The sequence below is a fragment of the Rhodnius prolixus genome, unplaced genomic scaffold, assembly GCF_049639745.1.
Source record: "Rhodnius prolixus isolate KJV_2025 unplaced genomic scaffold, Rpr scaffold_6, whole genome shotgun sequence".
NCBI classification, from domain to species: Eukaryota; Metazoa; Arthropoda; class Insecta; order Hemiptera; family Reduviidae; genus Rhodnius; species Rhodnius prolixus.
In genome coordinates, this window is record NW_027411634.1 from 23,039,055 (window position 1) to 23,054,628 (window position 15,574).

The 15,574-nt window shown below is 34.0% G+C and overlaps 2 protein-coding genes across 15 annotated transcripts in view; one reads left to right on the top strand and one right to left on the bottom strand.

The window, feature by feature from the left end:
• The window catches only part of CARPB (Carbonic anhydrase-related protein B), a 458,344-nt gene that overhangs the window by 132,611 nt on the left and 310,159 nt on the right, over nt 1–15,574 (bottom strand). For all 14 annotated transcript variants that reach the window (XR_012462470.1, XM_074141636.1, XM_074141631.1 and 11 more), the window contains one exon: nt 14,551–14,742. Coding sequence is in view for 13 of the 14 variants with exons in the window: in XM_074141636.1 (XP_073997737.1) it covers nt 14,551–14,742 (192 nt within the window). In the remaining variant the exon portion in view is untranslated. The remainder of the gene's footprint in view (nt 1–14,550; nt 14,743–15,574) is intronic.
• Nucleotides 1,124–6,676, top strand: LOC141460312 (uncharacterized). The gene is made up of 2 exons (XM_074140201.1): nt 1,124–1,208; nt 2,585–6,676. Exons 1-2 carry the CDS (start codon nt 1,124–1,126, stop codon nt 6,316–6,318), a joined length of 3,819 nt encoding a protein of 1,272 aa, XP_073996302.1. The 3' UTR covers nt 6,319–6,676.

The window sequence follows — 15,574 nt, forward strand, 5'->3', positions numbered from 1 at the left end:
TTGTTTTTGGTTCCTATTTATGTTAATATAAATAAATAAATAAATGTAGATGAAATAAATAACGAAAAAAAAGTATAAAAGTCATTTCATTGCAACCCAATTTCATATCAAACATTCTCTGGGTTTGACGAATATATTCATCATCGCTTAATTTGTACGACGCACCTAGGGGACACATTTTCCAACAAGGCCAAAACAGTTAACTGGTTAAACTAAAGTTAGTTATCACGTCCAACCCACATATATATTAACCAATAGACCTCTGGACTACTTCAGGGTGAATCTCTTAGCCCAGCTTTATTTATCCTTTTTATTTCAGATATTGTAAATTACTTTAGAAGTAACGGAGCTTCAGGATTAAGGGTCAATAGTTCGAAGGAAGTTATAATGCTTTTATTTGCAGATGACCTGGTATTGTTGAGCCGCTCCTGGTCTTCAGCTCAGAAGAATTTGAAAATTCTGAATGAATATTGTCACAATAATTATTTAAAACTAAATCCGGAGAAATCAAAGGTTGTGCCTTTTCACAAATCAGGGAGAATTAAAAACCTAAAGCCTTTATTCTGGGGAAATTTGAAATTAGATTATGCAAAGGAGTATGTATACCTGGGTGTGCCATTTGCGGCATCTGGGAAATTTAAACGGGCTTCGGAACACTTCACTCGGCGTTCAGTGATCGCAAGTGCTAAAGTAAGGGAAATTCTTATTAGAGGGAGAAGTGATTCTTGGGATTCGAGAATGACCTTGTTCGACTCCATGGTTGTTTCTACACTTCTTTACGGTTCTGAAGTCTGGAGTTTGAGGTACTTTGAACCCTTGGAAGTGGTCCAGACGAAATTTTTGAAAAAACTTATTCTTATGGCCAAAATTTACCCCTAATTATATAGTACGACTAGAGTCCGGTAGGAAACCTTTATCAGTCCTAGTTTTCGGTAGGGTAATAAATTTTTGGATTAAATTGCTCCAACTCCCACTTGAGAGTCTCCCAAGACAATGCTTTGTACGATTGTGCCAACTGGATCAATGCCCCAGCAATAATATTGACTATAATTGGATATCACAAGTCAGGAATATAGCCATTCAACTAGGGGATCCCTTGGTGATGAATTCAGAGAATGCTAATATGGTTATTGAGAATAAGAGTGGACTGTTACAGAAGATGAAAAATAATCTCCTGAGTCTAGATATTGATAGAGCCCTGAACTCTGGTTATTCCTCAATTTTTCAGAAGTATTTGTGACTTTGCTGACTTGGAACCTCAATACTACTTCACGTTAATTGTTAATATTAATAAATTAAGGGTTATTAGCCAATTAAGAATAGCAAACAATAAGGTAGTTAGGCTATTGATAAATGGTGAAGTATACTACTTATATAAGGAAGAGGTTTGCAAATTATGCAAGCATTTAATATTGAATTCTGTTGAACACCTCTTATTGGAATGCCCTATTTATTCCAGCATTCGATCTAAGTTCCTGAAACAGTATATTGTATCTCATGACAGCACATCAAATTTGGTTAATATCTTAACTTTTGATACTGTTGAAAAAATAAATAATATTAGAGATCTGCGGATTGTCAGCTGAATTAAAATAAAAACCAACAGCATTTACAATATTAATAATTATTGTTTTATAAAGTTGAGGAACTCTGTTTCCAATAATTAGGAGCTTTGTTTTGTTTACTTTCCTTTTATATGCAACATGCGAAATTTTAATTTATTTTTCTATTACGTACCTTATTATTTTGTAAGTACATTGTTAAATTATTTTTATTTTGCAAAAGTCATTATTTTAATTGTAATAGAGAATGTCAACTCCATGCTAACAGGTGTATGTTCCTTTATAGCAATAAAATATATATATATATATCTGTGGCTTAGTGCAAGAAGTACCAATGTCAGATTTTGGCAAAAATGAGTTAAAGTCTGTTTTGATATATAAACCATCAGAATTTTTCTTGTAAGAAGTGTCAAAGTCAAATTCAAAGTAGTAACTGAGATATTGAAAGTTACTAGTGCCAATGTCAAAATTTAGCATCAATATCTTTTTTTGTCAGAACAACCAAATAGGACATAGACTCGTAATCCTAAAGTAATATTTGAGAGGAAAGTACCAATGTCAACATTGGCACTTATTGAATTAAAATTTTTTTCCTTCTAATCTATATTGGCTGCACTGCAATGATATGTTTTACCGCTTTTTTTATTCTGTTTCCCGCCTACCAAAGCTGATTTTCGTAACCTCAAGTCCTTCATCAGTTTAGTGCTCCAAAATTTCGCTTGCAAGTTTGGTATTTTAACTTTCATTTAATTTCTTTTTAGTAGTGGTTATTATTATTAGTGATATGTATTCAAGAAGCAAGAAGATTTTATCGCTATGCCAAGAAAGGAATGAAATAAGTATGATTCTTTTTCTTATACCATTTTACTGAATTAATTTACTTGTAACTTTTTTGTTTTTAATCTTTTATTGAAATTACTTGTAACTTATTTAGAAATTTAGCTTTATTAATTTTTCTAATTAATAAATCTTACCTATTTGTAGTTTTTGCCAAAAGTAATTTTTTTTTTTAATTTAAACAGGACACGAAAAAGCTATATTGCCTGCAACTTCGGTTAAAGAAAAAGAATGTATACCGCAGCAAAGTGATATTTCATCAGATATTCACGAAAAAGCTATATTGCCTGCAACTTCGGTTAAAGAAAAAGAATGTATACCGCAGCAAAGTGATATTTCATCAGATATTCACGAAAAAGCTATATTGCCTGCAACTTCGGTTAAAGAAAAAGAATGTATACCGCAGCAAAGTGATATTTCATCAGATATTCACGAAAAAGCTATATTGCCTGCAACTTCGGTTAAAGAAAAAGAATGTATACCGCAGCAAAGTGATATTTCATCAGATATTCACGAAAAAGCTATATTGCCTGCAACTTCGGTTAAAGAAAAAGAATGTATACCGCAGCAAAGTGATATTTCATCAGATATTCACGAAAAAGCTATATTGCCTGCAACTTCGGTTAAAGAAAAAGAATGTATACCGCAGCAAAGTGATATTTCATCAGATATTCACGAAAAAGCTATATTGCCTGCAACTTCGGTTAAAGAAAAAGAATGTATACCGCAGCAAAGTGATATTTCATCAGATATTCACGAAAAAGCTATATTGCCTGCAACTTCGGTTAAAGAAAAAGAATGTATACCGCAGCAAAGTGATATTTCATCAGATATTCACGAAAAAGCTATATTGCCTGCAACTTCGGTTAAAGAAAAAGAATGTATACCGCAGCAAAGTGATATTTCATCAGATATTCACGAAAAAGCTATATTGCCTGCAACTTCGGTTAAAGAAAAAGAATGTATACCGCAGCAAAGTGATATTTCATCAGATATTCACGAAAAAGCTATATTGCCTGCAACTTCGGTTAAAGAAAAAGAATGTATACCGCAGCAAAGTGATATTTCATCAGATATTCACGAAAAAGCTATATTGCCTGCAACTTCGGTTAAAGAAAAAGAATGTATACCGCAGCAAAGTGATATTTCATCAGATATTCACGAAAAAGCTATATTGCCTGCAACTTCGGTTAAAGAAAAAGAATGTATACCGCAGCAAAGTGATATTTCATCAGATATTCACGAAAAAGCTATATTGCCTGCAACTTCGGTTAAAGAAAAAGAATGTATACCGCAGCAAAGTGATATTTCATCAGATATTCACGAAAAAGCTATATTGCCTGCAACTTCGGTTAAAGAAAAAGAATGTATACCGCAGCAAAGTGATATTTCATCAGATATTCACGAAAAAGCTATATTGCCTGCAACTTCGGTTAAAGAAAAAGAATGTATACCGCAGCAAAGTGATATTTCATCAGATATTCACGAAAAAGCTATATTGCCTGCAACTTCGGTTAAAGAAAAAGAATGTATACCGCAGCAAAGTGATATTTCATCAGATATTCACGAAAAAGCTATATTGCCTGCAACTTCGGTTAAAGAAAAAGAATGTATACCGCAGCAAAGTGATATTTCATCAGATATTCACGAAAAAGCTATATTGCCTGCAACTTCGGTTAAAGAAAAAGAATGTATACCGCAGCAAAGTGATATTTCATCAGATATTCACGAAAAAGCTATATTGCCTGCAACTTCGGTTAAAGAAAAAGAATGTATACCGCAGCAAAGTGATATTTCATCAGATATTCACGAAAAAGCTATATTGCCTGCAACTTCGGTTAAAGAAAAAGAATGTATACCGCAGCAAAGTGATATTTCATCAGATATTCACGAAAAAGCTATATTGCCTGCAACTTCGGTTAAAGAAAAAGAATGTATACCGCAGCAAAGTGATATTTCATCAGATTCTGATATATTTGAAAAAAATAATAAGGAAAAACAAATATCGGTGCTCACAAAAAAGCAAAGAACTGGGAAAGGAGAGAAAGCAAAAAAATTATGTAGCGGAAAGAAAAAGCAGAAAGAAGAAGAAATTACTCGAAAACGGAGGCGCGATAGTTCACAATGGGAAAGAAATGTTCGCAAGTCAGCCAAAATTCAAGGTTTGGAATACACATCTACTGCAGGCGAAACTGTTCCTGCCAAAGCGTTGAAACCACCCTGCTCTTGTAGGCGCAATTGTTCTATGAAGATTAATGAAGAACGAAGAAATAAAATTTTTCAAGAATTTTACAAATTATCGGGCAATTCACAGAATCAATTTATAGCACAGAGAATTGAAGAAGTAGATAAAGTGGTGCAAAGGATTAGGAAGCCTGACAAATCAAAGAGTCGTCGAAATTTTACGAAGAAGTACTTCTTATCTGACAATAATGGAAACAGAATCCAAATATGCCAATTGATGTTCCTAAATACTCTAGATATAAAACTTGGGAAGATAAGGAAAATAGCTGAAAAGAAAAGGCTGTCAGATTGTGGAATATGTCTTGATGACAAGCGAGGCCGTCATGGCCACCAGAAGAAAACAAGTACAAATCAAATTGATTCTATTAAGAATCACATTGGATTATTTCCAGCTTATAAAAGCCATTATTCCCGTTCCCATTCCGATAAGAAATACTTAACTTCTGATTTAAGTATTTCAAAAATGTATAGAATGTATAAAGAATACTGTGAGGAGAAACAAATACAACCTACAAGTGAATCATTTTATCGTAAAGTATTTAATGAAAATTTTAACCTCAGTTTCCATCGTCCAGCAGTGGACACTTGCTCTAAGTGCGACAAATACCACTTAATGAGTAATAGTGCAGCCGATGATGTTGTTAAAGAAGAAATAAAGCAACAGCATGAATATCATTTAAGAATAGCTGAAGATGCTTATTTGGAAAAAAGAACAGATAAGAAACTCAGTAAGAAAGACAAGAATATAGCTTTTATATCTTTTGATCTACAGAAATGTTTAGCCACGCCACGCTTGCAAAATAATGTGGCTTTTTACAAAAGATCTTTATGGACTTACAATTTAACAGTTTATGGATACATAAACGGCGACAAAATTGCCCGTTGCTATCTATGGAATGAAACCATAGCTGCTAGAGGTGGCCAAGAAATAGCTTCCTGTTTACGAATGTTTCTACTGTCTCTGCCAGACAACTGCCAAGAGGTGAATATGTTCAGCGATTGCTGCCCAGGGCAAACTAGAAACATTTATTTACCCTTGATGGTGTTGAATTTATTTTGTGAATTAAAAAACACCAAAAATCTTCAGATTATAAATCATAAGTTTCTTGAGCCTGGTCACACTCATATGGAAGCTGACTGCATTCATGCGGCAATTGAAAAAGTTGCAAAAACCACAACAGCAACAATCGAATTAACAAGAGATTGGGCGAACTTGATGAGACTAGTCCCCAGAAATCCACCTATTCAAGTCATTGAGATGGAACAGTCACAGTTTATGAATTTCCAGATGCTGTTAAATAATGATTATATCCATCGCAAAATTAACACTTCCGGACAAAGTGTGGAGTGGGCGAAAGTAAAATGGATTAAATATAAAGCTGATTCACCGGGTAAAATGTTTTACAAGAATACCTTTAAAAAAGAAGAGCCCTTCCACGTTCTACAATTAAGCAGGACACCCCGAAGCAAACGATTTCCATCCAAATCTTCCATCACACAATTGACCCCTATTAATAAGTTTCCCATTCCTTTGCCTCGGAAAAAAGTTTCAGATCTGAAATTTTTATCAACATTTCTGAGCGGCACTAGCAAGACATTTTATCAGTCGTTAGCTAACAGCGAAGAAACTGAAGATATTTTACCTGGTGAAAGAAGTGACGAAGAATTTAAATAAAATGATCATTTAAATGTAACAATAACATCGTTTTATGTTTGTACAAATAATAAAAAATCAATTCATGCTCGTATATAAAAAAAAAAGTTTGCTTTATAGTCTATGTCTAAAAAATAAAAAATAAAAATTTATAGTAAAGGTGCCAATGTCAGGAGATTTTCCATTATTATCCAACATTTTCCGACAAAACACTGTCAATAGTTTGCATTCGAAATTATTTCAATAGGTACATAATTAGGAGTGACTAGGATTTTTGTACTATTTGTTATATACAAGTGAATTCTAACGTCTATTTTCAACTCCAAATTTCTCAAAACCAGAAATATTGACTTTGGCACTTCTTGCACTAAGCCACAGATATATATATTAACCCAATATCTTGCCAGTTGCAGAAAAAAGATTTAAAAAATCCTGCTAAATTATATCAGATTGAAAATCGTTGCACTTTTTTTTGGCGAAAAAGATAGTAGACCGTATTAAGGCCCGAGTTCAATTTTAGCCTGAAGGGTAAACTCGTGCAACTCATTGTCCAATGATGTTGCCGTAAACCATAGAACACTGTCCAAAGGCTGGCAGTGGGGCTGATAAAAAAATTGCCACGTGCACCAATGTCAGACGTTTCACCATTTTTAATAATAATAATAATAATGTCAACGTTTGCTAATAAAAATTCTGGCTTATCTGAATGATGAGATAGTCTTTGCGTGTCTATAGGCTACACGTTCTCCACATGTGTGACTGGAGGTATTAGACGAAGTTCACATGAAGTGGGGTAACCAGAGATCTGACGCATGATCTCTATCAATGCTGGATTAACTCTCTGCCCCATCCAATCAGGCTTGGAAGAATTGGATTTTTTTAATATTTTTTATTTTTACATCTATTATTGTGTTCTTGAACTACTTCCAATTCGTTTTTGTTACATTCCCTTCCAATTTAAAATTAATCCCTAGTTAAACCTTCTTTTAATGGATATATTGAACGTTTTTAGAATCAAATCTAGCTAACTTACCAAGTCTAGTTTATCGTCTATTACAAAATAGACAGGCATAAAAAATGGCAGATATTTGACTAGAAATGGTAAACATTGATAATATCAGAAATCTATTTACAAATTAGCTTTTTTAAAGGGTAGTGGAGAGGGGGCACATTGCAACATCACAGTTAAAATGTGCCGCCCTCCGACCAGCAAGTTTGTGACTTTTTTTTCTGTTTAATCGCAGAGAAGGGGAAAGTGGTCCGAAGCTACCATTAAGAAGCGCAACAAACCGAATATTTTGTTCAAACTTCCTAAACCCATCACACTTCGGGTACAACATCCCGAACTGAGTCATTCTTGATTTTTGAACTAGATTTCAGTGGTTTAAAAGAGAAAGTAATGTAGTAGTGAGAGAAATAACTGATAGAAGGTAGATTCAGAGTAAAGTAATATCATTTCTTTCTATTTTATATTGTGTTCAAAGCTACCTCCCCAGTGGGGCAGATATTAACATTGACACATCTTCTTTTTAAATTTGTTTATTTATTTTGCAACTGCATCCAATGCAGCAAGCAAAAGAGATGCGAGATAAGGATAGCGTAAATGCACATGCACGTATATACAGGGTGAGCCAGTAAGTATTGTCCATAGGCCTACTGTATGTAGTACATCTAAAGTGGAGTTCAATGACGTATTGGCCAACTTCATATTTTCCTCTGTTCTTGAGTGACGTCACTTTAAAGTTTTTTCTAAAATCATTACTTTTTTCCAATAAAAATGTTATTACTCAGAAAGTTTTAGTCCGAATTCGATTCTGATGACACGATTAGAAAGACAGATAAATTTTCTAAAAATTGACACCATTTCGAAGCATAAGTTATTCTCCAAACAGCCTCAATCTTCCTCCTGGATACTGGAAAAATAAAAGTTATCGAAATTTTTAGAAAACTCATTCGGCTCTTATGTGATCATTATCAGACCTAGGTGCTGGCCACTTTTTATAAAAGTTTCCTTGTTTAGCGGGCTTTCAAACGGTATATCATTTTCCAGGATTCCTTTTATCTTCGTATGAGAAATTAGTTTGTTTTACCAGAAAACGTGTTCACGAGTACTCAACAGTGTTATGGTACAATAGAAAATTTTGAAACCAAGTCTAACAGATAAGGGAAGTTTATTTGTAAGACACCTTGTTGAATTGGTTAACACCTAATTCAGATATAACGATTATCTGTTAGTGGGTTCAAAGGGTTGTTAAGGCTTATTCACATTTTTTTTCTTTTTCAACAGTGTAGTTGTGTGTGAAATTGTAATTTGGAGTAAATACAAACTATATGAATTTTTGTTCATAAAAATAGTACTTGTTTAAAATATTTTTTAACATTTTCTCAAATATTTCAGAGTTTAGATTTATTTATTTTTTTCTTTCTTTCTTTTTATTGCAATTCGTAACCTTTGACTTCCTTATTTAAAGACAGTCTACTTTAAAATTGACTACTAGTCCATCTAAAAGAGTTTTCAATGAATTAAACAACTTGATAAACTAACACTGTTGAGTACTCGTGAACTCGATTTCTGGTAAAACAAACGTAATTTCTCATACGAAGATAAAAGGAATCCTGGAAAATGATATACCGTTTGAAAGCCCACTAAACAAGGAAACTTTTATAAAAAGTGGCCAGCACCTAGGTCTGATAATGATCACATAAGAGCCGAATGAGTTTTCTAAAAATTTCGATAACTTTTATTTTTCCAGCATTCGGAGGGAGATTGAGGCTGTTTGGAGAATAACTTATGCTTCAAAATGGTATCAATTTTTAGAAAATTTATCTGTCTTTCTAACCATGTCATCAGAATCGAATTCGAACTAAAACTTTCTGAGTAATAACATTTTTATTGGAAAAAAGTAATGATTTTAGAAAAAAACTTTAAAGTGACGGCACTCAAGAACAGAGGAAAATATGAAGTTGGCCAATACGTCATTGAACTCCACTTTAGATGTACTATACACAGTAGGCCTATGGACAATACTTACTGGTTCACCCTGTATATGTACATACATACACGCGCTCTTGCATGTGCGCCAAGAGGCGTGAGTGGAGTGAACGACGACCATCCAGTGATGGAAGCCGTTAGTTCGCCAGATTGGCAAGCTCACGCAGCAATCATCCTAGGAGGTCGGAGTTTATATGTTGAAATGGTCGCGTGGCCGCCTTAGATTCTGCGCTGTGGATTTGAAGGAAGTGCTTGTAGTGGATATGTTGTGGATCAAAGGGCTAGATTAGATTAGACTAGGGCGGCCTCAAGGCCTACACGCCACTGCGACCCCTTTGGATCTATTGTAGCGCCCTTCACTTTAAAGCTCACCCTCCAGACCTGTCCTTTTAATCAGACTCTTAATGCTGGAGAGTGACTCCTCCCCGAAAAGTAACATCCTTAACCATACGAGCCCCTCGGATCAAAGGGTTGTAATGACTGTCTAGATTTGGATAGAGTTTTGTGTAGCGAGATTGGGCTATTTCAGAAACAAGAGGAATATTGAGATCAGAGTGTATTGTGTAATTTGAGACGTAGAAGGGAGCGTTAACTATTGTTCTCAGGATTTTAGACTGTAAGGTCTGAAGTCGATTGATGTTCGATTTTTTGGCACTTCCGTAGAGCTGTATTTGTTAGGGTTAAAGGGGGAAATAAGAAAGTATATACAGCAAACAACAACACAATAAATAATAACAGTTATATTATAATAATCATAACTAAACACATTTTAAGAATCAAACTTAATCACAAAGGCATGTACATACTAAACAGTGTTCAACACAAGAACATAATGGATTAGATATAGGAAGCGCGCAGCTTCTCCCTTTGCTCCACTCTTCTAATAGTACAACTAAGACTTCCTAATACTAAGTATTTTATTTCCTTAACAGTATTCCGTACGTCCATATTGAGGCAAGTAGGATAGAAACAACATTTTAAAGTTAAAAAATTATAGATACGTATGTATGTATGTAAAGGAATAGCTTTAGATCTGTTAAGAAGACTTGAAAGTTTTAGAAAAAAAAAATCAGGTTCAATAATTCGATTCTGTGCATTCGGTATCAGAAAATATAAATTCTGTTCAAAAGTGTTCCCCCCTCCACTACACGAAAAAATCTAAAATAAATTCAAGAGGTTGTTAAAAATGAAACAGTAGCTAATATAATGATTAAAGGGGCAGCTATAAATATATACAGAGCTAATGTTGAAATTACAATAAGTATAAGCACTCACTTTGTGTAATAAAAACAGTGAACGTAATTTGCTTCTGTCTACTTATCTCCTTAGCAAAAACTTACAGTTTTTAAAAAGTTAAGTATAAGGGTTGATTAAACGCCAAAAGGTACACAAATCAGCGAGTACCCAACATTTCATTAATACTTCATTAATAGTCAAGTAATTCTACTGCATTAATTTTCATTAATAAGTTATTTTTTAGAATTTATTAGATGTCACAGACCCTTATGCTGGCCAGTTCATTCGTAATAATTTTTTGTTTTAATAATTTTAAAATGTACATTACATCTTCATAAATAAATAGGCACTTTATTTTAACTGTATTCCAAATTGTTCTTCTTATTTAACTTTATTCTGAGTAATCACATATAAATGCGCGATAAAGGGTGCGTTCCACTAAGCGACCAGGGAACGGAATAGCTATGAGGTTAGCATACTGGACTCCCACGCGGAGGTCCCGGGTTCGAATCCAGCTGCTGACCCTTAGATTTTCTCTTCCTAGGAGCTTCTTACAGCTCACTGTCCGGTGATGGACAGTGTTGTCTGTAACGAGAGAACACTGTCCGGAGGCCGGCAGTGCACTGAAAAAAGCTCCGGGCGCCAATAACCTAAGATGTTGACGCGCCTTAAATCTTTAAAAAAAAAAACTAAGCGACCACAACGACCAAAACATACCTTCAGGCGTTGCACTTGGCGACCACAACGACGGTCGTGGCGAAAACGTCACTATTTTCGCTCACGCAAAGCCCACAACGCCCCATCTATAGAGCTGGGTCGAAGTGGGCGTTCAGAAATATGGCGCAATTTTTAAAACAAAATATGGCGACCGAAAAAATTGTCTCATGTAAATGAAAGTATTATCTCATGTAAATAATTGAATGTGTTTCTCGAAAGTCTACAAAAAATAAATAAATAAATAATTACTTAACCCTTTACATACTAAATCACTGAATAACACAAAATCATTTACCTGAAATAACTTTTAAATTCTTCATCTGAATAAAGATCAATTACAATGATAGCTAATAATACGTGGCCTAAGTTTTCGCTTTTTATCATTGCGATTTTGTAAAATTGCATTCCACTCTTCATCGGAACTAGATAAAGAACTTTCTAAAGCATTATTACGTTGCATTAATAAATATCCTACTGTTGTCACAAAAGACATTTTAATTTTATTTAAACGTAAATTTTATAAATACACCACTAAAATGTAATATAAAAAATTGAACTATATATATTCTTTAAATATAAGTAAACTTTACCAATAATTAAAGTTTATTATAACTGCTTATAAACGGGGTTAAAATTAAAAAAACAACCTCTTCAAGCTTCTGACTTATTTTCGAGGCCGCCATATGTAATGTTTACATGAACGGTTAAAACGCCCACAGTCCGTTCCACTTGGGTTTTCGATCGCAACGCTCGCAAGCTAATGGAAAGGGCAAAATCGCGGTCGTGAGCGTGGTCGTTGTGGTCGCTTAGTGGAACGCACCCAAAGTATAATAAAAATAGTGATCGTATTTTGTTTCTGTCTACTTAGTTATATCAAAAATTGGCTTTACCTTAAATCAAATTTTGGGTAATTCTTTTTTATAATTTTTGTTGCATTAAGAACAGAAATTATATTTTAATTTAAAAGAAATATGTATATTGAGAGAGACATAAGTTGATATTGTCATATTCTTTAGATTTATATTTTATTAAAAATGTTTCCCTTAGCTTGAAATTAGATATTAGTTCCAGTGTGATAAATTTCTAATTAGTTAATTAGCACTGAGTTGTTAAACAAAGTAAAAAAGAAATTGACAGAGAAGTTACTTTGTACGTGATATAGTTCTTTAAACATCAAGGGATAAAAAGTTCTTCCCCGAGTGGCCTAATTTTTCCACTTTATTTATACTTTAGCTTAAAAAAAAAATGTCCATTAAAAAGTAAGCTAAAAAAAAAGGAATAAACAAAGCACTAACACCCTCATGACGCCCCCTATATCTCTGTAAATATAAATATATATTTCGTGAGCTAAGGATATTGCATGCCACGAAGGTGAGCGTGCTATTCTTACCTTATTCTTACTTACACATTTAGTTCAACAACATCATCAGAAATAATATTAGTTTTATAATTCTATTCTTCCTTCTGATCTTCTTCTTACTTTAGCAATCATTATTCCGAGTCGTTACTTTATAATTAGTGAAATTATCTACTGAAAATTCTTTTCACTCCCACTTGGGTAAAGAATTTTTATTAAAAACATTTTAATTTAAAAAAGAAACCTAACCTCAATCATCTTGGACCAAACTCCTGCACCAACTGTGGACAAAGTACGCTACCTTGGACTGCAACTAGACAAACGGTTGACATGGAATCCCCATACTAGACAGTCAGTCTGACCGGAACCGTCGTTTGTGTAAGAGCTGTTAGTTTCGTTTTGCCGAAAACATGATACTACACATGTAGTAGAGCAACGAATTGTCGTGAAATTTCACATGAAACTGGGTAAAACCGCTACTGACTTATCTTTTATTAAAAGAAGTTTATGGTGATGAATGTTAATCACGTGCGCTAGTTTTTGAGTGGTTCAAACGTTTCCAAGATGGCTGAGAAGACGTTGTAGTTGATGACCGCTCGGGCCTCCCTTCCACGTCCAAAACAGATGAGAATATCGATTATAATTAATCAACATTACTACCGTGAGATGCTTGCTCAAAGAGTAAGGAAAAAAACGGACCCGATTTGTGGAAGAACAAGTCACATGGGTTCTCCATCAAGACAACGCGCCAGCTCACACTGCATTGTCTGTTAAGTACAGTTTCTAGCCAAGTACAACATCTCAGTTTTTAGGCCATCCGCCTTATTCGCCTGATCTGGCCCCATCTGACTTTTATCTTGTTCCCCTAAAGTCAAATCTGCATTAAAAGGTACACGATTTCAGTTCGTTGAAGATGTGAAAGAAAAAGCGACACGCGTCATGCAGGAGCTCACAGAAAAAGACTTCCAGCACTGTTACGAACAATTGTAAATTCGCTTGGAGCGTTGTATGGATATGGGAGGGGTGTATATTGAAGGTGATAATAACTAAATATGTTTAAATTTAAAATAAAATGTTTTATAGCAATAGCCACACCTCGTATTGTACATTTTATCATTATTATAACAAAAAATTATTACGAATGAATTGGCCAGCATAAGGGTCTGTGACATCTAATAAATTCTAAAAAATGTGAAGGAAAAGTTAATGCAGTAAAATTACTTAAATTATATCAATGAAGTATTAATGAAATGTTGGGAACTGCTGATTTGTGTACCTTTTGGCGTTTAATCAACCCTTATACTTAACTTTTAAAACTGCAAGTTTTTGTTAAGGAGATAAGTAGACAGAAGCAAATTACGTTCACTATTTTTTATTAACAAAAGTGAGAGCTTATACTTATTGTAATTTCAGCAATAAACCCACTTAGTTCAAAATATATACAAGAGATTCGTTAGCTTTGTAATAGAGACTGGTGTTCCGCTTTGGGGATAGAGTTTGCCAATTTATCGTAAAACATAACCGAAATACTTAAAAGAAGGAGTATCTTTTGCCATGGAGCTAAATAGTGGCAGTAGATTCCATTTTTACTAACAAAATACGAATTATAAGATTTCTGTCAATTGGTTCAGTTTTGTGTGTCTATTTCTTTGCCTTTTTATTCGTTAAAAATTTAAAGATGGACCGTTAAGAAATGTTTACAGTTCGGTAACTTACACACGATTTTGTACCATCTTCATCCATTGTTAAACCATACAGTATAGTCTGCAATTGGTATTGTCTATTGTCAGTTAAGTCCCTATAAACCTCACTTGAAAAGATTGTTCAAAAAGTGACCTGCCATATTTATAAACAGGTTTCAAGCCTCCTGAAATCGGTAAAAGAAAGACATAAGTGTGCCTCATGTCTGGTTTAATTTCCTACAGCCATAATTGTGTACAAGTATACTGACCTCTGCTGGGAATGTGTGGCCATTGATGGTATGTTCAGATCCCATACCATCATCCAGTCCATAGTGGATGTGTATGTGATGTAATTGGTACTTGTAGGATAGAGGACCCCCAGTGAAGTTGACATGCTGTCTAGTGGTGTTATCAACTCTGAATAGCACGCTGTGTCCTGTATTTGTTAACACACCATTCACCTGCAATTAATATTACATAATTGTATTATTAATATAGAACTATTCCATTTCTAATGTGAAGTTGGGCTCCTTTTAAAAACTACATTCCTAATATATTTTCTCAGCGAATAAAAATAAATAAATACATAAAAGAGGTAAATTCAAACGTTCTTTTTTTTATTTTAATAATAGTAGTCAATTTCAGGACGCGAAATTGCCCCTATCATTTACATAGATCATCTAAATCCTAGGTTTTGTTTATATACAGGGTGTTCATTTTAAGACGGCTCAAATGCATTTCATGCTTAAACAGTTGATCTGAGCGAAAAACGGTAGAGAAAAAATTTGTTGCCCGTCACCTCTAGTTTCAGAATATGTGACTTGATTTTAGATTCCTGCCCGCATACGTGGCTAACGCGCGACCAAAAGTGAGGGTTCGCAGTTGACCCACATTTTCATATACACAGTTTTAAAGAGTATAAAAAGTTATGAAAGAAACCGGAAACCCCAATTTGATATCATCAAAATTAAAGGTGCTAGGCCATTTCAAAACCTGGTATTTTCTAATCGTATTTCAATTTTTTAACTTGTTATTAAAGAGAAAAAAGAGCACGTGATAGGTCATTTTTATATATTTTTTCGTCCCCTTTTTACTAAAAATATTGCCAAGGCAGTAAAGCTAGTATTTTTCTTAATATCGGGAAATAAGTCGTTTTCCGAATGATTTTTCTAAGAAAAATCAAATGTTAAGAGCTTTATATGTTCTCAAGCATACACAAAATGGCTAAAATTTAATTTTACATCTGTTACAACCAAGAAGGTGTAATAATTATTTGGTAATTTTGGGAGAGTT